The sequence below is a fragment of the Rhinoderma darwinii genome, chromosome 9 (genome assembly GCF_050947455.1).
Source record: "Rhinoderma darwinii isolate aRhiDar2 chromosome 9, aRhiDar2.hap1, whole genome shotgun sequence".
Classification (NCBI taxonomy): domain Eukaryota; kingdom Metazoa; phylum Chordata; class Amphibia; order Anura; family Rhinodermatidae; genus Rhinoderma; species Rhinoderma darwinii.
The window spans coordinates 32,718,591-32,746,023 of NC_134695.1; the positions used below are offsets into that span (position 1 = coordinate 32,718,591).

Below are 27,433 nucleotides of genomic sequence, written 5' to 3' on the forward strand. Positions count from 1 at the left end.
CAGTGGCTCAGCAGACCGTATCACACATGATAGGATTAGATACACAGCTCAGCAGACAGTATCACACGTGATAGGATTAGATACAGTGGCTCAGCAGACAGTATCACACATGATAGGATTAGATACAGTGGCTCAGCAGACAGTATCACACATGATAGGATTAGATACAATGGCTCAGCAGACAGTATCACATATGATAGGATTAGAGATAGGGCCCAGCAGACAGTATCACACATGATAGGATTAGATACAGTGGCTCAGCAGACAGTATCACACATGATAGGATTAGATACAGTGGCTCAGCAGACAGTATCACACATGATAGGATTAGATACAGGGCTCAGCAGACCGTATCACACATGATCGGATTAGATACAGGACTCAGCTCGCTGACATTGCGGCTCCAGCGCTGGACCCAGGAAAGGTAAAAATAATAATTTTGCTTCTTTATGTGTTACTGATTATTTTTGTGTGATTGTTTTTTTACAGGTTCGGTTGTTGGACTTCGGATACGCGGACGTCAATAACGGCGTTTTTTTATTCTCCACAAAATGTTTAATGGGGTTGTTTTTTTATTTCAATAAAATATTTTTTCTATGTGCTTGTATCTTTTTAAACTTTATTATCACTGCCTTAGTAATGGCCGCTGGCTGATTGACAACCTCCATTACTAAGGTGGGGCTTAATGTTAGCAGGTGCAGAGGCTAACACTAACTCCCATTATTACCCCGGTACCCCCCGCCACCAGGGGTGCTGGGAAGAGCCGGGTACGAAGCATCTGTAGTGACGGTCAGGCACTGGGGCGTCCGCAGGCTGGTAGTATTAGGCTGGGGAAGGCCAAAAAACAGTGGCACCTACCACCCTGGTAATGCTGCCTGCTGCTGCTGTGTTGTATCTGGCTGGTTATGAAAATTGGGGGGGGACCCGACATCATTCTTTCCAATTATTTTTTATTTTATTTTTTTTAAATGATGTGGGGTCCCCCCCATTTTTCATAACCAGCCAGATACAATAAAGCAGCAGCAGCCTTGAATTACCAGGATGGGAAGGACCACTGTTTTTGGCCTTTCCCCTCCTGATAATACCAGCCTGCGGCTGCCCCAGTGGCCGACCATCACTACAGATGGTCAAGTACTGGATGGTACCCGGCTCTTCCCAGCACCCCTGGTGGCGGTGAGTACCGGGGTAATAAAGGGGGTTAGTGTTAGCCTCTGCACCGGCTAACACTAAGCCCCGCCTTAGCAATGGATGCTGTCAATCAGCCGGCGGCCATTACTAAGGCGGTAGTAATATAGTTTAAAAAAAAACCACAAAGACATAGAAAAAATATTTCATTGAAATAAAAAAAAACACACAACCCTCATTAACCATTTTATTGATAATAAAAAAAGCCGTCATCGAAGTAGTCCTGGAATCCGACGTAGTCGAATGACCGAACCTGTAAGAAAACACATTAAAAAAACAATTAGTAACACATGTGTTAGGCTTAGATACAGGGCCCATGTGTGATCCTGTCTGATGGGCCCTGTATATAAGCCTACCACAAGGTAGGCTTAGATACAGGGTCCAGCAGACAGTAATCTTATACAGTATAAGATTACTGTCTGCTGGGGCCCTGTATCTAAACCTACAGTGTGGTAGGCTTAAATACAGGGCCCTTCAGACAGGATCACACATGGGCCATGTATCTAAGCCTACCATGTGATCCTGTCTCATGGGCCCTCTAAGCCTGCTAAATCGTAGGCTTAAAGGGGTTGTGCAGTCCCTAAACATTGATGGCCTATCCTCAGGATAGGCCATCAATAACTGATGTGTCGGGGTCCGTCTCCCGGGACCCGCCAATCAGCTGTTTTGAAGGGGCCGCAGCACCCGTACGAGAGCCGCTTCCCCTTCATTTCACTACTCGCTCACACTGTGAATCGCCGACATCGATTCACAGTGTGACCGGAATGAAGGGGACGCAGCTCTCGTACGAGTGCTGCGGCCCCTTCAAAACAGCTGATTGGCGGGTCCCGGGAGTCTGACCCCGTCAGTCAGGGCTACTAATCTTACCTTCCTCTTCAGCCGCGGTGGAAGTTCTGTCCTCTCGATGTTGTGTGCGGCGCATAGCGCTGTGACGTCATGCGCGGCGCGCTGTGCACATCGCTTGACGTCAGGACCTCCGCCTCGATCCAGAACCAGGAAGGTAAGTACAGTCTGTTACTATAGTAACAGGGGCCCACGGCCCGAGTTACTATAGTAACTTTTTATTGATGTGGTGCGGGGGGCTGTGGGCCCCCCTGGCTTCGGGGCCCGGTTGCAATTGCGACCGCTGCGACCCCTATAGCTACGCCAGTGCCCCCTTGAAAATAGCGCCACACTCCCCCCCCCTCTTGTAAATAGCGCCACACTCCCCCCCCCTTGTACTTAGCACCACACAGTAATCAGAGCAGAGAGTGGTAACCTACCGCTACCACGCTCCACTCTGCCTGACGTGACTCACTGGAGGAGCCAAGGAGGTCATGCGGCGCAGGCAGCGGCGGAGTTCTCTGTGACTAGGGTCGGTGACAGCCTGGGTATGGACCAATCCAGTCACCTGACCTGAATCCTCTGACCCCATGTCACTGACGTGAGGTCACGTGACAGGTCAGGTGATTGGACTGGTCCACTCCCGGGCCGTCACAGACCTCAGTTAGAACGCTGCCGCATGAACTACTGGCTCTTTCTAACGCTGATCGGTGCTGCGGGTGTCCGACATACAGGGCTCCTAATAGCAGTGATCAGCTGCTCTGCGGCGCCCCCCTTCCCTACCAACTAGTTGTGCCCGGGGCACATGCCCCGCCAGCCCCCGCCTAGCTACGCCCTGGCATATGTAAGCTGTGCGGAGTACATCAGGGAATAATAAGCGGGTATAATAATGGGGTAGACAAATATTTCACAGATCTGTAGCCAGTGTCGCACTGATTGTGCCCGACCTTATCCCCCTTTTGGAACACACTCTGTACATTTTGTGTCGCCATAACTTTTTTTTTCATGACGGAGCGGTGTAAGGGCTTATTTTTTGCAGGGCAATCTAGTTTTTATCGGTACTATTTTGGTGTACATGCAAGTTTGAAATCACTTTTTATTCAAATTTTTTTTTTATGCCATTCACCGTGCACTATAAATGACATATTTAATATATTCTGCGGGTCAGTGTAATTATGGCGATACCATACACTGCCGTTCAAAAGTTTAAGGTCACTTAGAAATTTCCTTATTTTTGAAAGAAAAGCAGTTTTTTTCAATGAAGATAACATTAAATTAATCAGAAATACACTCTATACATTGTTAATGTGCTAAATGACTATTCTAGCTGCAAACGTCTGGTTTTTAATGCAATATCTACATAGGTGTATAGAGGCCCATTTCCAGCAACCATCACTCCAGCGTTCTAATGGTACATTGTGTTTGCTAACTGTTTTAGAAGGCTAATGGATGATTAGAAAACACTTGAAAACCCTTGTGCAATTGTTAGCACCGCTGTAAACAGTTTTGCTGTTTAGAGGACTATAAAACTGACCTTCCTTTGAGCTAGTTGAGAATCTGGAGCATTACATTTGTGGGTTCGATTAAACTCTCAAAATGGCTAGAAAAAGAGAGCTTTCATGTGAAACTCGACAGTCCATTCTTGTTCTTAGAAATGAAGGCTATTCCATGCAAGAAATTGCCAAGAAACTGAAGATTTCCTACAACGGTGTGTACTACTCCCTTCAGAGGACAGCACACACAGGCTCTAACCAGAGTAGAAAGGGAAGTGGGAGGCCCCGCTGCACAACTGAGCAACAAGACAAGTACATTAGAGTCTCTAGTTTGAGAAATAGATGCCTCACAGGTCCTCAACTGGCAGCTTCATTAAATAGTACCCGCAAAACGCCAGTGTCAACATCTACAGTGAAGAGGCGACTCCGGGATGATGGCATTCAGGGCAGAGTGGCAAAGAAAAAGCCATATCTGAGACTGGCTAATAAAAGGAAAAGATTAATATTGGCAAAAGCACACAGACATTGGACAGAGAAAGATTGGAAAAAAGTGTTATGGACAGACGAATCGAAGTTTGAGGTGTTTGGATCACACAGAAGAACATTTGTGAGATGCAGAACAACTGAAAAGATGCTGGAAGAGTGCCTGACGCCATCTGTCAAGCATGGTGGAGGTAATGTGATGGTCTGGGGTTGCTTTGGTGCTGATAAAGTGGGAGATTTGTACACGGTAAAAGGGATTTTGAATATAGAAGGCTATCACTCCATTTTGCATGCCATGCCATACCCTGTGGACAGCGCTTGATTGGAGCCAATTTCATCCTACAACAGGACAATGACCCAAAGCACACCTCCAAATGATGCAAGAACTATTTTAGGGAAGAAGCAGGCAGCTGGTATTCTATCTGTAATGGAGTGACCAGCGCAGTCACCAGATCTCAACCCCATAGAGCTGTTGTGGGAGCAGCTTGACCGTATGGTACGCAAGAAGTGCCCATCAAGCCAATCCAGGCTTGACTCTCAAGCTTATAAAATGCACGTATAGTAGTGTCGCCAAGGAGGAGGACAATGAGGCACATATCTGCACAAATAAGGATGCACGCAGTACCTTTTAGTTCTGTGTAAATGACCTTTATTGTGTGTAACACAGAAATGACTATCCAATAAAATTTTAGTTTTTTTCTATTACAATTTACCAAATATTGGGCCAAATGCAGGTTAAATGCTATAACAAAGTTAAAATAAAAAATACATGTTGGCATTCATTTAACGTTATGCAATAAACAGAACGATATACAAAAAGTGTTTTCTTTAATACATGCAAAATTTGCTTCTATACAGAGATCATTTTGCAACACATCATCTAAATTATTAAAAATGTATTACAATTAGAAAAGATTATAAAAAGATAACAAAGAAGTGGTATAATTTATAAATAGTTTCATATTTTCACATTTCATAAAACTGACAATAAAGAACAGAGTTAACTCCACTGTTTATTCATCTAGCAGATAACATTATTGCCTACTATGTTTTCCTGTAGATTTTCTTTATGTTCACATCAGCGCTGTCTTCGGTTTGGCTTTCCGTTCACATGTTCCGTCAGTGGAACAGACGGACGGAAAGACAAATGGAAAGTATCGTTTCCGTTTGAATTACCATTGATTTCAATGATATTTTTTTGTTCAAAGTTTGCTTCAGTTTGCCTTTGTTCCACTTTCTGTTTCTTTTCACAAACGGAAACAAAAAATACCATTGAAATCCCATGTAATGCAAATTGAAAAAATACTTTCCATTTGTCTTTCCGTTCAGATGAACGGAAAGCTAAATGGAAGCCCGATGCGGATCTGAACAGGCCCTATTTCAATACATTTTCAATTTATGAAATAAATACCTTGATATATGAAGGCCTTGCTGCTTTGCAGTGATAGTCAGGGCCTGCTCACATCTGCGTTGGAGGCTCTGTTAGATGCCTCCATCACAGATCCGACCAAAAGTACCGGAAATAGCGAAGCATGCTGCGCTATTGTTTCCAGTAAAACCACGGACACCCTGACGGAAACCCAACAGAATCAACTAAAGTCAATGGGTACCGTCGAGAGCTGATGGTGTCCGTTGCAAAATGGAACCGGCGCTTCCAGTATTTTCCTGTCACTGAGTTAAACAATGGAAACGCTGACGGAGGTGTGAACCGGGCATTATTAATGAGATTTTGATTAGTTAAAAGCACTTTTCAGGGATTTAACATTTTTTGGGGAACAAATCCTAACATTTTGTGCATAGATCTGTGTTTCCATGCTTACAGGATACAAACAAACCCTCTGTTCCTGAAGTAATTTAAAGTGGCCTTCTAGCTAAAATTAGACAGCTGCGACCATTTTGGATACCAAAAAGCAGGGGGCGGAAGGCAGGAACGGAGGCTGGATCAATCAGGAGCGGGGCCGCAGGTAAGTTGACTAACCATTTGCAATGTACGTTGAATTTTTGGGCTAGAGGGTCGCTTTAAAAGAGATTGTTCGTTTTCCAAAATCATGTCACGTGGTACATGTTGTGCTATCAGCGGGCAGCAATTTATAGAGAAGCAGATTGTGATATCGTTTTCTTTGAAAATATTCAGCATAATTTTACATTTGTTGAATTAAATACCTGCACGCTTTGGGTTTAAGAGTCCAGCAAGCGGTCTCACTTATTGACAGGCTTTCCTGTGTGCACACAGACATAGCGGCCAATTACTAAAAAGGATTGTGCACTAGACTCATAAAAGCAGAGGGAGCAGGGATTCAAGTCAATAAATTCAAAAAGTTATGCTGAATATTTTTCACAAAACTATATTCCTATATAGTTTCTGTATCTGTCATTAACACGATGGATGCTGGATTATCAAATGTTCTGGATTATCAGACAGTCATAGAAAAAGTATAGAAAATGTATCACTAAGGGTAGGAAGACTCAGGTTAGACAGCCCAGAATAAATTATTAACACAAAATTGGCCAATAACAAGGGGCCACAAACCTGTGCCCTTACCTCCGTGGCGGACATCCCTTTCACTATCTCACCACTGCCAGGATCTCCATAGCGCTGAGAGTAATCGCTGTACAACTTTTTAAAGGAGCCTGGCCCACATCAGTTGGTTGGTGGCCTATGGCCGAGCACCCTTGATTATTTAAACCTGCGTAGGAGGTACACACCTCACCTGAGCAAGATTCTTTGGTTCCTGTGTGCATATGCTTGAGAAAGGTCCTCTTGGACTGAAACGTCGCACGGGTGATTAAAAAGCTGACATATGTTGGAAGTGCTGTCTCCTCGTCTATTTTGTCTATGTATTATTAAATGCTTTTTGTTTTAAGCTTAAAGTCTTATTTGCATCTTAGCCATAAATGTCTGATATATGTGGGTACTAGCTCTGAGACCCGCATCTATACCGATGTGGCGGCTGCTGGCTGCAGATTTTAGGCAGGGACTAGTGGAGAGAGGCTGCTTGCCTGTTTCGATAACTCCCATTGAACAGAAAGAAGTCAGAGCTGCGTGTATGTGCGGTCCTCTATTCACTAGTCCACGCCTGGAATCTGTGGTCAGCGGCTGCCGCATTGGGCAAGACGGGCGTCGGATTACATCTGTTCTCAATGTAGGTCCCACATCTATCAGACATTTACGCCATATCTAAGATGGGTATACCCCTTTAAAGTTAAATTTCTAATTTGCTTTTATTAAAAAAAAAAAAATAGTTTTACTTATTGCGATGCAGCCTCTAGGTATGCACTGTACATAGAAGTTGCATAGCGCTGCTGTAAGCCGAAACCATCAGTCTGCGGGGCGTCATGAACTTACATGTGATCCGTACTAGGGTTACATAGCCTTTGAAGATCACTTCAAGGAAGAGACCGGGGGATTCACTTTGCAAAGTCAATTAAGGCATTTTAAGTTGAGGATCCAGACAGAATTTTGCAACAACAGAAACACAAAATACACAAGTATGTTAATGGTGGGTTTTGTTTTTTTTTAGAAAAAGCAGGTTTCCAAATGAAACTTTCAAATCACAATGCCTTAAATGGGTTTTCCAGGATTAAAAATACATAGCCAATTTCTCCCACACACAGTAATACCACACACAACCTGTGGACAGGCGTGGCACCGTTTTTGGAAGGAAGCGGACATGTTTTTCTAATATTGGACAACCCCTCTAAGACAATGCCTGCCACTTAATGAAGTCTGCAGACATTTTATTCATTTTTAGATTATACAACATTTTTCTTTGGTCGATTTCACAAATTGTTACAAAAATAAACTTTATTGAAATGTCTGTTATGCATTTGTTAGAATCCCTGTCAGAGGATTGACATTTCTCTCCTTTTCACCAAATCAACTGTACGAGCTTGTAGAAGTGATACGTGTTCACCACCCTTCGACTGTGTCATCTACTAAATATGACCACATTTGGCCACTGATCCGATTAAAAATCCTGGAGGAATACTAGGAATATCCGGACAATATTTAATTTAAATATTCAAAAGAAAGTGCCTATGTGAACTTAAAATGTCCAGCCACGTGCTTACATGTTCATTACACAATGCTTTAGAGAGGAACAAGAACACGGTAGCCAAACGACCATAATAATTACTGCAGAAACCTAACTTTGGAAGGTCATATTTTCCTGGGTTTTCAGTGTCCAAGTATCATTATAGATGTGATTTGCTTGTTAATTCTAAATTTTCTTTCACAGCCCTGATGTAATATCCAGAAATATACTGATTCGCTTTAAAGAACGTTTGGTCCCCCCCCAAAAAAAAGGCACTGGCAATTTCAATCACTATAACTTTTGTGCAATGTGCTCATCCATAGTAGTGTTGCTGGTAGCGCAAATTGAGTTCGCGCAATTCTCGTTCCCTCACACGCCTTGATTTTGTTGACTTTGTGGAGCGACTGGAACGAACAGACTGTGCAGACTTCGTACTCTGACAGCGAGATGATGCTCGCTTGAGTAAGTTTTGAGAGATGGACCTGTGCAGATTTTTCATAGACGAGGATGCAGCCATGCTTACTACCCAGGGATGTTTAAGAGCCTGTGTTGCAGTCATTCTCTCAGATGGCTCCACCATAAGTAGACGGTCAATAAAGTCTTTTGCTAAGTTTGAAACACTTGGCCATGGCTGCGGATTGAAAATAGAATAGTTTAAGTATACGTTTCACAGACACTGCAACAGTTATTGAAGTGTACCTCCAACTATCAACATCATTTCATGTAAAGGTCAAAAATTCTAGGCTAGATTTACATTCATAATATGTTCTGATCGGAGTCGTAACTCTACAAAGTTCCAAATCCCCTGCTTCTTCACACATCCATGGACTTAAATGATAAAATTCGGGCTGCCAGCAGCCTCCATTAGGGGGCGCTTACAGCATACAGTTCCCGCTAATCTAAAAAGAAGGTAAATCTGCAGTAACTACCTCTAGGGGTGGTTACAGACAGTCAGAATTAGGAGCTTCTTCTGTATCAGAAAAATACTGCTGCAACCCTCTGTGTAGGTCCCACTTCTAGTATTGACTTCCAAATACTGAGAAAAACTATAATGGAAAGATTTGTACTTCTTCTGTGTTTTGGACCCACTCCTGGCTTTGGCCTCCAAATACAGATGCAAAATACTGACCACAATATTGCCGTGTGAAAGTGGCCTTAGGCTGGATTTACACATATACGTTGCAGATTTTTGAGCCAAAGTCAGAAGTGGTTTCACAAGGAATGGGAAATATAAAGGAGGAACATATACTCCTTCCTCCTAGATCTATCCCTGGTTTTAGATCAAAAATCGGAACCAAAACATGCAACAAATATGCAATGTGTGAATTCAACCTAAGAAAGATTCATTGTGATCATCAAAGAATGCTCTGACACAGCCTGGACTGGATACAACTTCTCAAATGAGAGCAGAACCAGCTATGTTGGGGATTGCTGGTCCTCTGCTATTACCATCCTCAACTTCTGATATTGACCTGGATTGCTTGGTTTCTCTTCTGCCTCATCCCGTAGAGTACGGCATATCAGACTCTGCAAGATCATTATTATTGTCTGGCTACCATCTTCCGACTATTCCCAACGGTACAGCATACTTGGCTCTGTTCGAGCTCCATCTTCAGACTTTGGCTTCCCAACCACTCTTATGTCTCACCGCATATCTATATCTACCTATTCCCATTGCGGACTGCCTGATTACACTTCTGTTCCTCATCTCTCCGTTATACTCTTCTCAGTACATTTAGAGTATTTACATTTGTTGTTGCCCATAGCAACTGTACCACCAACTTCTACATTTGGTCTGATTCCCCTCTAGTCATAGACGAACTGCTGTCTGTGTAGTTAAACAGGAGCCAGCCGTCAATCACCACTGAAAGGGTCAGGGGGAGGAAAGGGGGAGTGCTCCTCACATTAATACACCAGACTCATGACAATGAGTCTGGTGTATTCTTTGAGACCGCCTATTAGCTAAAAGGCACAATATTTTTTTTGTGTCACTTTGCCTAATGAGAGAACGGACCTGTGACCTGTTACTATTCTGCGGACTGATCTGCTTTAACCCCTTAACGATATGCCACGTACGTATAGGTGACAGCTGTTAAGGAGGAAGTATGGAGCAGGCTCACGAGCTGAGCTCGCTCCATACTTAGCAGGTGACGGCTGTGTAATGCAGCAGACACCTCACTGCAATGGGCGGAAGATCACTTTGATTCTGCCTATTTAACCCCTTAGATCCCTTGGTCAATCGTGACCACGGCATTCTAAAGCGTTAGAATAAGGGGGCGGGCCCCTCCAATGGGACATCGCGCGGTGCCGAAGGCTTAAAAGGAGGCGGTTAGAAACCCGATATACTGCAATACATTAGTATTGCATTATATTATGTAAGCAATCCAACGATCACTGGTTCAAGTCCCCTAGGGGGACAAATAATAAAAAAAGTAAAACATTTAAAAATCAAAAAAAAAACTTTTCCTTTTTTCCCTATAGTAATGTTCATTTATTTTTTTTAAAAGTTAACATAACTGGTTTCGCCGCCTCTATAAAAGTCTGAACTATTACAATATGTAACGTTATTTAACCCGCTCGGTGAAAATTGCTGTTTTTTTTGTCACCTTGGCTCCCCCAAAAAATTTTGTAAAAAGTGATCAAAAAGTCACAAAATGGTACCAATCTAAAAATAAGCCCATCGCTCAATCAATGGAAAAATAAAAAAATAATGACTTTCATAATGTGGCGACACAAATAATTTTTTTAAATAAAAATGGTAAAACATAAAAAAGATATACATTTGGTATCACCATAGTTGTGTCAACCCATAGAATAAAGTGAACCGGTAATTTTTACCGCCTAATGGATGCCATAAAAACGAAACCCCCCAAAAAATGGCATCATCGCAGTTTTTTTGCCCATTTTACCCCACAAATATTTTTTTTTGCAGTTTCCCAGTACATTACATGGTACAATAAATGGTGCCATGAAATACTACAACTTGTTCCACAAAAAAAACAAGCCCTCATACGGCTATGTCGAAGAAAAAAAATACCAAAAAGTTATGGCTTTTGGAAGACATGGAGGAAAAATGAAAAAACTGTCCGTGTCCTTAAAGGGGTTGTCCAGGGGAAAAAAAAAATGTCCCCCAGCCTTGATTTGCCTTTCCTAATACCCCCTATTAAACTTCTAACCAGTTTCTGTTTGATCTCCATGGTCATGTTTACATCCCTTACTGTCTGTTTCCTGTCTTGTAACCCATGATCCTCTGCTGCATCTGAGGAGACAGTTGCATCCCCCCCCCTTCCTCCAAAGCATCTCAGCTATTTGCATACTGCCACGCCCCTCTATGTTCACAGGTCATTCCCTGCTCTAATTCCAGGCAGCTCCCTCCCTGCGCACTGTCACACACACTAATAATCATCATTATCCTTTGTGCCTCCATCTATCCCTGATCTAAGTACAGGCACTTATCTCCCCCGCCCCCGCCCCTTTCACAGCCTGATAAATGTAAGTCTGCCCACTCCACCTATGTCAGACATCTTGGTACACACAATCCAGTCAGCACATTTTCTTCACCCGCTGCTGGATCTGTTCCAAGAGATCCTGTATTGGCCCTGTTCACACTGAGTTTTTTGCAGGCAGAAAATTCTGCTTCAAAATTCTGTCTGGAATTCCGAGACAGATTTTGATCTGCCTGCACGCTGTTTGCCTCATTTTTCGCAGAGTTTTTGCCCGTGGCCATTGAGCGCTGCTGGCAAAAACACAGCAAAAAACACTTTCTCTGCCTCCCATTGATGTCAATGGGGGGGTCAGAGACGTAAATGCCCGAAGATAGGGTATGCCGCTTCTTTTTCCCGTGAACGGTAAAACCGGTAAAAACGCCTCCACCTCCCATTGAAATCAATAGGAGCCGTTTTCCGACATGGTTTCCTCAGGATAGGACATCAATATCTGTCTGATCTGTCAGGGTCCGACACCCGGCACTACCGTCGATCAGCTGTTTTGAAGGGGCCACAGTGCTCGTATGAGCGCTGCTTCCCCTCCATTTCCTTTACTGCTCACACTGTAAATCGCGGACACACTTGTAACGGCGGTTCACAGTATTACAGCTTTCTCCCATTCAAGTGTGTCCGTGATTCACAGTGTGAGCAGTAAAGGAAATGAAGGGGAAGCGACGATCGTACGAACATCGCGGCCCCTTCAAAACAGCTAATCGTCGGCGCTGCGGGGAGATGGGCCACCACTGATCAAATATTGATGGCTTATCCTGAGGATAGGCCATACATTTTTGTGGACTGGAAAAACCCCTTTGACACCCCAAAAATTATAATTTTATGGAAAGTAGACCCTAAGGTATTAATTTAACGAAATATCAAAGATTTGAAAATCTGCCGTGTAAATTGTCTGCAGCATGCAGATGAGTTTTGTACTCCATGTGTTACATGGTGACTTTGGCCACAACACAGGTTGTCCGATCAAAGATCGCTATCTCCCATTGCCTACACCGCAAGTAATGAAAGTCAATGTGGTCTAGAGACAGCTGTATCACGGAGCTAAATGCCGCTGTGGAACGGCAAACCTGCTAACTCTGCAGGACGTTCTGGAACGGCCCTGCAGAGTTAATTGCGGACCGCCCAGACGTGGCTAAACAGATGTGGAAACACGTGGTACAGTTACGTCATTTGTGACGTAACCGTACACTCCGATAACCGGAAACAGGAACTTAGCTATCGGAGCTAATGGACGGGTCTGCAGAGGAAGTGCCAATTTTGGATTAACAAGCGGTAAAGAGAATTCAAAACAAACGGCGCTCACCCTGTGTTGGTCAACTTAACATTGGTTTATTCCTCCAAGAGGGTTTTGACAAAGTGACAGGAAACAAAAAGCAGCTGGTAGCCACTAATATGCCATCAACTGTCCTATTGTGGATGTATTGCCGTTTGTTCTTACGTAAGGGCCAGTTCACATAGCGGATTTCGCTTGACAGGTTTGGCCGCCAAGTCCGCCACGGAATTATTCCTGCCATCGGCAGAGAGATTCCTCCTCCCATTCACTTCAATGGGAGGTTTGGGTGGAATCTGCCCGAACATTGGGCAAGACACTTCTTTTTCCCGCTAGCTGAAAAAAAAATAATCAGATAGCGGGAAACAGAAGCGTCTGGCTCCCATTGAAATGAACGGGAAACAGAATTTTGCGGCAGAATCACACCCCCTTATTGTGGATAATAATGTTATATGTTTTTTTATTTCAATAAATATAAACAATATAATACATACCTCTCCAGAGTAGCTGTATTTTCCCTTTAAAATTTGGCGGTAAAGACGTGTTCTATTATCATCCTCAAATGGCATAGTGCCACTCAAAAGAATATAAGATATGACTCCAAGTGCCCACATGTCCACAGAGTTTGTGTAAGGTTTCCTTACAAGAATTTCAGGAGCAATGTATTCTGGCGTACCACAGGTGGTCTTCATTAAGCAATCGTCCCCTTTTTTTCGGGCACTTGCAAGACCAAAATCTGTAATCATAATTTTGGAGTCTGTTCCTGGGTGATAATAGAGAAGATTTTCTGGTTTTAGGTCTCTGTGTGTAATGCCAAGAGTATGCAAATATTTCACCCCTTCTAAGACCATTTGTAGTACATGAGTTGCATCCCTCTCCGTAAAAGAACCCTTTGCAATTATTCGGTCAAAAAGTTCTCCACCCGTAGCTAATTCCATTACCATATACACTCTTTCCTGTGTCTCAAACACTTCAATTAGCTGGATGATATTAGTATGTCGGACTCTCCTGAGGACACTAAGTTCAGATTCGCACACCTCCCTACCTTCTCTGTATTTCGTTTCAATCATTTTAATAGCATATGGCTGCTTAGAGGCCTTGTGTTCCACCCTTACGACACGGCTGAAGCTTCCTCGACCAATAAGGGCCTTAATGTCATATTTTGCAGTTACTCGTGGATCAAATTTAGCTCTGTACTTAGCTACTTTATGTCTCCGAGGATCAGCAGTTTCAGCATGACTGTGTGGGTAGCCATTAGCGTAGGGAGGAGCCGGGGAACCTCCTTTAGTGTCTATTAGTCCGTGGTCTGTAATAAAATGCTTGTACTGGTCATTCTTTAGGGCTAGGTAAGGTTCCACTTTTTTTACTAAATCCAGCTGGTTGTTCTTTGGCGGTTCAGGAAGCACTTTGCTTGTCCCACAGCCCATCACGGGAAAAACTCAGTCTTCCATGTGGCATTGTGTATGAAAATATAAATGAACTGATGTACTTGCATCAACTGCACCTTGGAAAAAAATAAATGAAAAGAGGTATTTGTAAGAGAACTTCATGCCAGAAATGCTCGTGTTTCTCTAAGTACAATAATATTTCTATGAGAACTACAAACCCTCACAATACGTAGGGACAGAATTAGAATTTGTTGAACGGATAGGCGCATTTCATTGCTAAATGTTACTTCTCAAGCTCTTTTCTAAAATTCTTGTGAATCGGTTGTCTCCGTTTTTGCAACATTTTGTACAGGAAGGGAACTGGTTGTCTACTCAGACTTTACGGACGGTGACGGAAACCTCATACTTACGCCGTGGCAAATTGCTCAACTGCGACACTTTTTGATATCTTTACCTTACCACACTGACTCCCTTTGAATTTGTGTCTGGCGACGCCACTCTCTTTCTGCCACCTATGGCATTTTGATTTCCCCGGTGGGCTCTTCACCCCCGACTTGTATACTCAATTGGGAGAGGGACCTACATATTTTGCTTCCTTCTAACATAATTCTTTTTACCGTTCCTCGATTTCTGTAAATGATTCTAAATGTATACGTACTGTGCCTGATTGATCAAAACTATCTACGGCCCTGTTCACATCATGTTTTTGCTCTACAAACACACACGCTAAATGTGTCCATAGGGACACAGGACAAAAGTGTGTCCGTTTGACCTACGTCGGGCTGGCACATGTTAGTATACCTTTTCGGTTTTAAAAAGATGGAATAGCGTAGTAGAGTACGCTATTCCACCCAGGGGATTCCACAAAAAAAGTATAGTGCAAAGTATACTCTCTTTAACAAAGGAGAGTATATTAAGTGAGCCCACGTCATTACCAACGGGTGTAAGCAGTATATTACTAGCTCCGATCCCAGCTGATTAACCGCTTAGATGTCGCGGTCGATAGGCTTCAAACTACTTAGATGCCGAAATATCTATCGGTCAACGCAATTTCAGAGTGACGATGGTTGAGGCCTTCAAGTCTCCTAGTGGGACTAAAAAAAAAATAATTTAACAAAATTAGCTTTTTTTCCCATAATAACTCTTATTATTGGAAAAATATGAAAAAATAATAAAATGTACACGGTCCCGCCAAAAACAAGCCCTTACAAAGCTCCATCAACAGAAAAATAAGAACGTCTATAAAGAGCAGCTGTATCTTTCGTTAAATCCTGTTCCCGTCTGGTCCGCAGGACTGACGGGTTCAGTGTCAGTGGGTCTCTGATCCGCAGGATCCACCTGTTATCCTTCACATCGAAGTTCATATCTTAGATTACAGGTGGATCCTGCGTGTCAGACACGTAGGACCCGCTGCCACTGAACCCGTCAGTCCAACGGACCAGGATTTAGCGAAAGATAGAGCTGCTCTGTATAGAGAATACAGCCCCCTACCAGGGGGCTGTGGGGCGCTACCTACATGGGGAATCTGTGATTGGTGGGCTGATGGTCATTTTACTGTGAGTGGGGGGCTGATGGTCTTCAAGTGGTTTCTGCTTCTGACCTCCAATTGAAATTAATAGGAGCCAGAAAATACCTGCGTCGCCCGTTTGTAGCTTTTTTTCCTGCGTCTTTTGCATTCGCTTCAACGGCTTAAGAAAAAAAAAACACAAAAAAAAAAGGTCAAACAATGCTGTCAATTAATGAAGGAATTTTGAGGCAGATTTTTTTTGCCTTCCAAAAAAAATGTGTAAACATATACCCTACAAGTGTAGTGCTTTTTTTTAGCTGTTTTCAGTCTTTCTCAAAACAATTTTTGTTAGGGATGCCCTGAGGAAATGTTATTTTTCCAGTGCTGCCTCGAGTCCGAAAAGGTTGGGAAACTCTGTACCAGGCTACAGGATCCCGTCTTGGAACAGCTCAGTTCGTCGTGGGAACGGGGCCTAGGTGAGTACAATTTTTGTTTTTGTTTGGGGGCATGATCTACAAGGAGGAGGTGGGGCATTATGGCACGGTCTACAGGGAGGCTGTATGGCAAAATCTACTGGGGGGCATTATACTGTGTGGGGGCCACTCAGCGGACATTATACTATGTAGGGGTACTACAGGGGGCATAATACTGTGGGCACAATTAGAGTACAAAATACTGTGTCCTTAAAGGGGTTTTAATATATTATTAAATATTATTATTATACTGTATGGGGGCACTAAAGGGGCATTATAATTTTTTCATGGGGCATTTTTTTATTTTTTTTAATGATGAGGGTGGTGCGCCGAAAGATTATTTCGCACAGGGCCCCATCTATCCTGAGGCCGGCCCTGGATATTGCATTTTTTAAACTTGTCTGTGTCCTAAAATCTAATTAAAGTTATGTCTTATTAATGGGTAAAATAATACTACTGGGCCCCTCTTAAAGGGAACGTGTCGCTAGAATTTTTTAATATTTTTTTTAGGTAAACAATTATTATTTAAGTGATTACACATTGTTTTAATTTTTTCACAAGTCAGGAAATAGAAATTAGATTCTAATTTATAACATTTCCATGTGCTGGCCACTAGAGGGAGCAGTTCCCAAAATTGCAGCATGGTCAATGTGGTAAAGCAACCTCATTGCTTTATGCTGCAAATTTGGGGTAGACACACACTCTCGTGTCCTCACACAATCCCCACTCCCTTATTCTGGCTAGTGCCAGGAGAAGGAGGGGTTTGAATCCTCAAACCTCCTACACTGTGTGCCGCCATTTTCCGTGCGACTGCACAGTGTAGGAGGATTAGATACAGTGCTCAGCAGACAGTATAACACGAACATAATATACACATCACATACACAAAACATAAATTACCTGCTCCTGCCGCCTCCGCTCCTATTCCTTGCGCCTTCGCTTCCTTGAACATATGGCCGGAAGCCGCGGCCGGAAGTCGTTATCTTACTGTCCGGCAGCAACTTCCAGTCCACATGAAAATGGCGCCGGATTTCGCTCTGCAAACGAGCTTCGTTTTGGTCTGTGTGGGAGCGACACATGCGCCGTTCCCACACAGACGGCATACGCTGCAGAGAATGGAACAGCTCCCGTTCGCATTCTCTATGGGGTTGTATGTGCCATATTCCATCTACGTATGTGTCGTTAATCGACACATACAGAGATGAAAAAAAATGGCAGCCCCCATAGAGAAGTAAAAGTAACTACAAAGTAAGGCCTCATGCACACGACCGTGTTTTTGCGGCCGCAATTCCCCCGAAAATCCACGGGAGAATTGCGGCCCCATTCTTTTCTATGGGGCCGTGCACACGACCGTAGTTTTTGCGGTCCGTGCACGGCCCGGGAGCCCAGACCGCAGAAAGAACGTGCATGTCTTATTACAGCCCGGTTCTGCGGTCCGGGCTCATTGAAAACAATGGCCGCGGCCATGTGCATGTCCCACGATTTGCGGGCGGCCTGCGGCTGACAGTCTGCAGCCGGCCGACCCGAAAATCACGGCCGTGCACACAGCTACGGTCGTGTGCATGAGGCCTAAAAAGTAGAACACAAATAAATAAAATTTATGTTAATATCATATTAAAAGCAATATGATAAAAAATAAAATAAAATTCATGACACCTTCCCTTTAAACCCTTTTCTGCCACAGACTTGTCTCCCTCCTTCTCCATTATGTGTATGGATTAGTCCTCTGTCTTTAGCGTCCCTTGAAAGTTCCGGGTGCCGCAAGCGAGGGACTGCCGGGCGGCTACTAATGATGCCACACAGGTGACCACATAAAGACTTGTTGGCTCAATGTCCCTGCACCTGATTGACATCATTAGCTTGCGAGTGTTAAAAAAAATAAATAAAAAAAAAAAAAAAGTAGGAGGTCCACTCCATATGTACTCATCCTCTTGTTCAAAATTAACTCGGTATCATGCGCAAGAATACACGCGTAGGAATACACATATAACTGATTTCAAAGCATTCATAAGTCTTTATAGGTGTCAATGACGCCTGCAGAGGCCTTAACCCATTCAGGACTGAGCCTGCTTTGGCCTTCAGGACGAAGCCGATTTTTCAAATCTGACATGTCACTTTATGTGGTAATAACTCAGGAATGCTTTTACCTATCCAAGTGATTCTGACATTGTTTTCTCGTGACATATTGTACTTTATGTTAGTGAAAAAATTTGGTCGATAAATTAAATATTTATTTGTAAAAAACACCAAGATTTAGAGAAAATTTGCAAAAATTTGCATTTTTCTAAATTTAAAATGTATCTACTTGTAAAACAGATAGTAATACCACACAAAATACTTACTAGTTTATATTTCCCTTATGTCTACTTTTTGTTTGCATCATTTTTATGAACATCCTTTTATTTTTCTAGGACGTTACAAGACTTAGAACTTAACAAGCAATTTCTCATATTTTCAATAAAATTTGAAAAGACTATTTTTTCAGGGACCAGTTCAGTTCTGAAGTGGCTTTGAGGGCCTTATATATTAGAAAGTCCCCATCAATCACCCCATTTTGAAAACTGTACCCCTCAAAACAGCATTCACAAAGTGTTTTAACCCTTTAGGCGTTTCACAGGAATTAAAGCAATATAGAGGGGAAATGTACAAATTTAATTTTTTTTTTGCCAAAATTCAGTTGTAATACATTTTTTTCTGTACCACAGAAGGTTTTACCCAAGAAATACAACTCAATATTTATTGCCCAGATTCTGCAGTTTTTAGAAATATCCCACATGTGGCCCTAGCGTGCTAATGGACTGAAACACAGGCCACAGACGCAAAGGAGCACCTAGAGGGTTTTGGGGCCTCATTTTTTTAGACTATATTTTAGGCACCATGTCCAGTTTGAAGAGGTCTTGTGGTGCCAAAACAGTAAAGACCCCCCAAAAGTGACCCCATTTTGGAAACGACACACATCAAGGAATTTATCTATGGGTATAGTTAGCATTTTGAACCCACAGTTTTTTTGCTAAATTTATTTGAATTAGTATGTGAAGATGAAAATCTACTTTTTTCTGAAAAAACATAGAAATTTTTACAAGGAATAAAGTAGAAAAAACACCCCAACATATGTAAAGCAATTTCTTCCGATTATAGCAACACCCCATATGTGGTAATAAACTGCTGTTTGGACCCACAGCAGGGCTCAGAAGAGAAGGAGCACTATTTGGATTTTGGATTTCTGATTTTTCTGGAATAGTTTTCAGTGCCGTATCAAGTTTGCAATGCACTGGAGGGATGAACACAGTGGAAACCCCCCAAAAGTGACCCCATTTTGGAAACTACACCCCTCAAGGATTTTTTTTAGGGCTAAAGTTAGCATTTTGACCCCACAGTAGTAATAAAGTGCTGTTTGGACCCACAGCGGGGCTCAGAAGGGAAGGAGCACTATTTGGCTTTTGGAGCTCAAATCTGGAATCGTTTTTGGGTGTCATGTCGAATTTACAAAGCCCCCGAGGGACCAAAACAGTGGAAGCCCCCAAAAGTAACCCCATCTGGAAAACTACACCACTTAAGGAATCTATCTAGGGGTATAGTGGGCATTTAGACCCCACAAGTCTTTTGCAGGATTTATTAGAATTAGGCCGTGAAAATGAATATCAACATTATTTCCACTAAAATGTTGAATTTTTTCAATTTCACAAAGGATAAAGGAGAAAAAGCACCCCAACATTTGTAAAGCAATTTCTCCCGAGTACGGCAATACCCCACATGTTGTCATAAATGCTTTTTCATTAGAAAGTAATTAACCCTTTCTGGACTGATCCATGTTTTGCTTTTTCTTTTTAATTTTTCCCTCTCCGCTTTCCGAGAGCCACAACTTTTTTATTTTTCCGTCAATAGAGCAGTGGGTGGACTTATTTTTTATTGGTACCATTGTTTGGTACATACAACTTTTTTAGCACTTTTTATTAAATTTTTTGGTAGAGCCAAGGTGACCAAAAAACAGCGATTTTGCAGTTTTAAATTCTTTATTTTTCACGGCGTTCACCGTGCGAGTTCAATAGTTGTATATTGTAATAGTTTGGGCTTTTACGGACACAGCGATATCAATTTTGTGTATTTTTTTACATTACTTTAGAGAAAAAAATGGGAGAAGGGTTTCTTTTTGGACTTTAAAGATTTAGTTAATTTTTTCCACTAATAATAACTATTTACTTTTGTTTTTACACATTTTATTAGTCCCCCTAGGAGACTTGAACCAGAAATCGTTAGATCACTGGTAGAATACCCTGCAATACTAATGATTGCAGTATATTGTGATTTTTACAGGCTCCTGTAACAGCGCGATCGCTGTTTCTGTCCGTTAGTCTCGGGTATCAGCTGTAATACACAGCGGACACCCGCAGTGTTTGGCGCGGGCTCAGTGCGTGAGACGCTTCCTACATCACCCCCCACACCACGACATGCTATTAAATCATGGTGCGCGAAAGGTTTAATGCGCAGCCGATGGTGCAGAGTGAAAATTAAAATTTTCGACTTATGTGCCATTTTAGTGCACTATATGTTGTGCCCAGTTTGTGCCACAAATACCACAAATAAAATATTAACCGGGTTCTCCCGGGTATGGCGATGCCATATCAGTGGACGTAAACGGCTGTTTGGGCACGCTGTAGGGCTCAGAAGGGAGGGAGCGGCATTTGGCTTTTGGAGCGCAGATTTTGCTTGGTAGTAGCTCTGGCATTTTGCTGGTATTTCAGTTTATAATGTGGGGATACATATAGGCTGGGCAGAGTACATCAGTGGCATAATAAGAGGGTATAATAATGGGGTAAATAAATAATTATCCGCAGATATGTGGCCAGTGTCGCACTGGTGCCCGATCTTATCCGCTTTTGGACACTGCACATTTTGCATCGCTATATTCTGGGAGCCAGAACTTTTTTATTTTTTTCACCACCAGAGCGGTGTGAGGGCTTAATTGTTGCGGGACAATCTGTAGTTTTCATTGGTACCATTTTGGGGTACATGCGATTTTTTGATTACTTTTTATTCCATTTTTCGGCAAGCCAGGTGACCAAAAACCATCAATTCTGACAATGTTTTTTATGGTGTTCACCCTGGGCTATAAATGACCATTATATTTTATTCTGCGGGTCGATACGATTACAGCGATACTATATGTATATCGTTATTTTTACATTTTGCAGCGTTTGCGCAATACAAGAACTTATTTATAAAATAAATTATTTTCTGTGTCACCATATTCTGAGAGCCATAACTTTTTTCTTTTCCAGTCAAGAAAGCTGTGTAAGGGCTTGTTTTTTTGCTGGACGGGATGTAGTTTGTACTGGTACCATTTTGGCGTTCATGCAACTTTTTGATCACTTTTTATTGTATATTTTGGGAGGCCTGGTGACTGTGCGGGAAAAATAATATTATAGTTGGGGTTGTTACGAACGCAGCGATACCAAATATGTGTACTTTTTTTTTTTTTACGTGTTCTATAATAAAAGACTTATTATAGGAAAAAAACCAGTTCTTGTTTATGTCACTTATAACTTTTATTTTTACACTTTTTTAAAAATATTTTTATAATTTTTTTTACTTTCTTCACTTGTCCCACTAGGGGACACTTAGACTTGCAGCTCTGATCGCTGCTGGAATACATTACACTACCTACGTAGTGTAATGCATTCCAACTGTCATTGTGGCGTGACATTCACTCTGCCAGGAAGCCTACGATGACCAGCCTTCGGCTGGTCCTCATAGGCTTCTGTACATGGCAGCCCGGAAGCCATTTTCTGTCGTCCGGTTGCCATGGGTACCATTGCCAGCCCCCGTGATTTCACGTGGGGGCTGCCGATCTCAACTAAATTCCTTAAATGTGGCGATCGGAATCGACCGCCGCATCGAAGGGGTTAACTGCCGAAATCAGCGACGATGAGCCGTTGATCGGCAACAGGGAAAGCAGGGCAGACACCCTGCACAGTTAACCGCCGCTGCGGTGTAGCGCCGCTCGGCGGTTAACTGTCAAAGCACTGACGTAACTGCACGTCGAGGTGCGCGAAGTTACTGCTCATCTCGACGTGCATTAACGGCAAGGTGCGGGAAGGGGTTAATGCGACCGTTGTCCACAAATATGGACATATCCGGGAGAACTTGCTTAAAGACTATGTACACCTTTGAAAGGCATTTTTTTTATTTATTTTCTCATAAAAAGGTCAGTGTGATTGGTGCAACTTTCTAAATAGTTTTTATTAAAAATTATTTTTACTTTTTGAGATACAGCTGCTCTGTATTCTCTATACAGAGCAGGTGCATCGTTCGCTAAGACCGTCAAACCAGCAGTGAAAGCGGGTCCTGCGTGTCTCTGACACACAGGATCCACCTGTAATCTATCACATCTAAGTTATGAACTTAGGCTCTATGCACATGACCGCGCCCATAATTATGACCCAAGTACAGGCACGGACGGCTGCAGACGGCCGCCGTATTTACGGTCCGTAAAATAAAAAAAATAGGACACGTTCTATTTTTTTCTGCAAGTTTCTATTATATACAGGAAGGTGTCAGTCAGCCATAGAAACGAATGGGCCCGAAATAACGGGTGATTTTACGGTCGGTCGTTTGCATGGGGCCTTAGATGTGATCGATAACAGGTGGATCCTGCGTGTCACAAACACACAGGACCTGCTTTCACTAAACCCTTCAGTCCTACGGACCTGATGGGAACAGGATTTAGCGAATGATACAGCTGCTCTGTATAGAGAATACAGAGCAGGTGTATCTCAAAAAGTAAAAATTATTTTTTATAAACATCTTAATGATAAACAATTTAACATTTAATTTTCCAATTCTAATGAATCCAGCAAAAAAAAATAAAAAAAAAATGCTAAATTCCTTAAGGGGTGTCCGCACGTAACGGAATTGCTGTAGAGAATTTTTGCAGCAATTCCGCAGAAACTAGTAGAAATTCCACTGCGAACCGCACCATTTCCTGCGTTTTTTACTCCAGAAAATGGTGCGTATTTTGCTGCGTTTTTTTCAATGCTGGGAGATGGTGACATCTCCTCTGAAAAATGCAGCAATTCTGTCCACTTTCCACAGCAGGAATTGACATCCTGCAGTCCGAAAAATTATGCACCGCAGGTCAATTTCTGCTCGGAAATTTTACACCGCGTGTGGATGAGATTTGTTAAATCTCACCCACTATGCTGCTACTGTATTCTGGTGCGTATTTTCCATCCGCATTTCCGGACAGAAAATAGGCAGCAATTCCGTTACGTGTGACGTTTTCCAAATAGAGTCGCTTCTCAGGGGTTTCCCTTGTACTGGTATCTCAGGTGCTCTGCAAATGTTACATGGTGCCCGAAAACCAATCCAGCAAAATCTGCGCTTTAAAGTGATATGGCACACCTTCCCTACTGAGCCCTGCCGTGTGCCCTAACAGAGGTTATGACCACGCATTGGAAATGTTGGGAGATTTTTCTTCTGTATTCCTTGTGCAAATGAAACAATTTGATCTAAAACTACATCCAATTGGAATTACTTTATTTTTTTTCATTTTTCCAGCCCAATTCCAATGAAATCTATGAAACACCTGTAGGGTCAAAATGTTCACTACACCCCTAGACAAATTCCTTGGGGTGTAGTTTCCAAAATGGGGTCTTTTAAAGGGTGTTTCTTATGTTTTGGCACTGAATATACCTCTGCAAACCTATAGTGGTGCTTAAGAAAACATTATAATAAAAAGCAGGCCCAAAAATCAACAAGGTGCTCCTTCATATTTAAGGCTATATTTTACTAGGTCCACATATAGAATATTTTTAAAACAGCAGAATCTGGGTAATAAAATTTAAAGGGGTTGTCCACTACTGTCCACTGGATAGGTAATTAGTACATGATCTGTGGGTGTCTTACTCCCAGACCCTGCACTGATCAGCTGCTCCGGTGGCCTCCAGGCACCGGATGTCCATGCCAGAAGTAGATGGCTCCAGTCACGGAATAGCGGCCGAGTTGCAGTACTGCAGCTCTGCTCCAATTCAAGGGATTAGGAGCAGAGCCGCAGTTCTGCAGCACGGCCGCTATGCAACGTACGGAGCCAAACTGCTTCCGGCTCTGTACAATGCATACTGTACAATGACATCCAGTTCCCGCAGAAAGCCGAAGCAGCTGATTGGTGCGGGGTCGGGTGTCGGACCCGCACCAATCATATACTGATGACCTATCCTGCGGTTAGGTCATCAGTTGTCCGGTAGTGGACAACCCCTTTAAGTTGCGTTACTCAGCTAACACACCACCGATGTTACAGAAAAAAAACCAAAATGTATCAAAACTGAATATCTGCAAAAACTAATTTCTACATTTCATCTCCATTTTATTTTAATTCCTGTAAAAACATTTGATGGTTTAACAAACTTTGAATACTTTGTGGGGTGCAGTTTTAAAAATGGAATGATTTATAAAGGTTTCTGACATATAGACCCAATAAAAGCCACTTCAGAACTGAATTGGTCCCTAAAAAAAAAAAAAAATACGTTTTAGAAATGTTCTTGAAAATGTGAAAAATTGCTGCTAAAGTTATAAGCCTTGTAACGTCATAGAAAAATAAAAGTACATTTAAAAGATGATACCAACATAACTAGTCATATCGTAAATGTTAACTAGTAACTATTTTGCTTGGTATTACTATCTGTCTTGGGTTATGTTCACACCATAAACTAAAAACTGCTGTAAAATACGGAGCTGTTTTCAAGGGAAAACAGCCTCTGATTCTCAGCTGTTTTTTATGCATCAAGCATTTTTTACGCCCATTTATGGAGCTGTTTTTCTATGGACCCAATGAAAAACGGCTCCAAAAACGTCTCAAGAAGGGACTTCATTTTTAAGGGGCGTTTTTTTACCCAAAGTTTTTAAAAACGTCCACGTAAAAAACGCCCTGTGGGAACGGAACTCCGTTTTTCCCATTGGAATCAATGGGCAGATGTTTGGAGGCGTTCAGCCCCCGTTTTTCAGACGTTTTTCAGGGCATTTACAGAAAATATTCCGTATGAACATACCTTTACAAGCAGATAAATTTAGAAAAATGCTAATTTTTCCACATTTCTCCAAATTTTGGCGTTTTTCACAAATAAACATTGAATGTATCGACCAAGTTTTACCAACTTCAGAATCATTTGGATAACAAAGCACTACAAATTTATAACCACCTCAGATTTTAAAAATGAGGCTCTGTCAGGAAAGTAAAAACTGGCTGCAGCGGCAAAGGGTTACAGCGGACCGGTCACCTTTCCGGACAGGAATGTTATTAGTAAATATTTGCTTTCCTCATGATTTAACTAATCTCGATCACCTTTTCTTATAACTCTGTATTGTACAGTAAATTGACAACTGGGTGTTACCATTCCCCATGTCATAGGGGTGTGTACCTATCCAGTCTCTCTCTCTGTCATCACTTATTGGACAGTGTCAATCTGTATAAGGACACACCACCAACTGGTAAAACCCAGTTGTCAATTTCTTCATACATTTCAAGGAGGAACAACAGAGGAGCACCACAAGAAAGAGTTCTAAGAAAGGGTGCTCTAGAATTATTATTTCATAGGGAATACAATTATGTACTAAAACAGACATGTCAGCAGAGGTGACAGGACCTTTTTTAAAGGGGTATTCCCATGTCACACATTTATGACATATCCACAGGAAATGCCATAAAAGTGCCGCTCCCACCTCTGAGACCCGCACCTATGTGGAGAACGGGTTTCCCACTGCGGTTTCCGTAACCCCCCAAAAATGTAATAAAAAGAGAGCCACATGCATGCGCGGCCCCGTCTCCATTCATTCTCCACCTGAATGTGGCGGACAGGAGCCAACTCTGGCTGGACGAAGGTTGGGGAGACAACGGTTATCCACATAGGCGTGGGTCTCAGAGTTGGGACCCGCACCTATCACACATTTACGGCATATCCCTTAAAGGGGTCCTCCGAGACTTTTATATTCATGGCCTATCAGATCGAGGAGGGGTCCGATCAGCTGAAGGGCCGTGGCGACAAATGCTGCGGCCTCTTCACAGTTTACCAGGCACAGGTCAGTCATATCTCTAGCAGCCAGGACAGTTTCATGATTTAGACAGTGGATCTCTAGAATTTACAGAACAGGAAATATCTGTTCTTACTACTCCCAAGAATGGGACTTACCTGCCAACTATCTCTACCCTACAGGATCCGTAAAGGAGGTTGGGGGGGGGGGGGGGTTTATGGTGATGACACTACTACCAATAAAACAGAGGAAGGTCTTTCATGTTTCTAGTTGACAGGTGATAAAGTATTTCATTTATATCACATAAAGTGATATATGCAATACAGCAAAACCACAGGAAAGGTCCCAAAGTAGTATCCACGCTGAATGCCAAATAACCCCGGATGTGCAGATACGGGTGTACGGAGGTAAAATAAGAACATAACCTGCATATTCTACAACAATGCTATGAACTTTACGGGTCCCTATCCAAAACAGAGCCCTGCCGTGTAGAACATACGCCGCTGTGTATACTAATAAAGTTGTATAACGGGCCTCACCTTCTACAAACTCCTCTCAGCTGCTCCTCTCATCATCAAAACTCTTATTATGTTCAAGTCCATAAAGCTGATAAATAAACATTGGATCGCTCAGAAGTCGCTGAGGATCTTCACAAAACGGAAGTTGCCTGACGTCAGGTATTCTCCCACGGAGCTGAGTGGAGTCATGGCAACAACACCATAAAGTTCTTGGAGCGCGAAAGAAAGACCAGTGACGTCACGGGGAACGGACTTCTCCAGTGAGAGGAGCAGCGTCAGCGCTACGTGACCGGAGAGGGAGAGGGAGAGGGAGAGGGAGAGGGAGAGGGAGAGGGAGAGGGAGAGGGAGAGGGAGCAGTGAGACAGCTGTGCGCGTTTCTATAATAGCTGTGCACGTTCCTATAATAGCTGTGCACGTTCCTATAATAGCTGTGCACGTTCCTATAATAGCTGTGCACGTTTCTATAACAGCTGTGCACGTTTCTATAATAGCTGTCACGTTTCTATAACAGCTGTGCACGTTTCTATAACAGCTGTGCACGTTCCTATAACAGCTGTGCACGTTCCTATAATAGCTGTGCACGTTCCTATAACAGCTGTGCACGTTCCTATAACAGCTGTGCACGTTCCTATAACAGCTGTGCACGTTCCTATAACAGCTGTGCACGTTTCTATAACAGCTGTCACGTTCCTATAATAGCTGTGCACGTTCCTATAACAGCTGTGCACGTTCCTATAAC

The 27,433-nt window shown here is 42.6% G+C and overlaps 1 protein-coding gene across 3 annotated transcripts; it reads right to left on the reverse strand.

The window, feature by feature from the left end:
• Nucleotides 1-4,688: 4,688 nt before the first annotated feature.
• On the reverse strand, nucleotides 4,689-27,014 carry PSKH1 (protein serine kinase H1). 3 transcript variants are annotated; one of them, XM_075837488.1, is made up of 4 exons: nucleotides 26,715-27,014; nucleotides 15,806-15,860; nucleotides 13,279-14,288; nucleotides 4,689-8,648 (listed from the first exon to the last, which is right to left on the reverse strand). In XM_075837488.1, the coding sequence occupies exons 3-4, from the start codon at nucleotides 14,209-14,211 to the stop codon at nucleotides 8,331-8,333; spliced, it is 1,251 nt and encodes a 416-aa protein (XP_075693603.1). In that variant the 5' UTR covers nucleotides 14,212-14,288; nucleotides 15,806-15,860; nucleotides 26,715-27,014; the 3' UTR covers nucleotides 4,689-8,330. The 3 variants fall into 3 exon arrangements, with proteins under 3 accessions (XP_075693603.1, XP_075693605.1, XP_075693604.1); XM_075837490.1 differs by lacking the exon at nucleotides 15,806-15,860 and having other exon boundaries at nucleotides 13,279-14,282; XM_075837489.1 differs by lacking the exon at nucleotides 15,806-15,860.
• Between the last annotated feature and the right edge of the window lie 419 nt (nucleotides 27,015-27,433).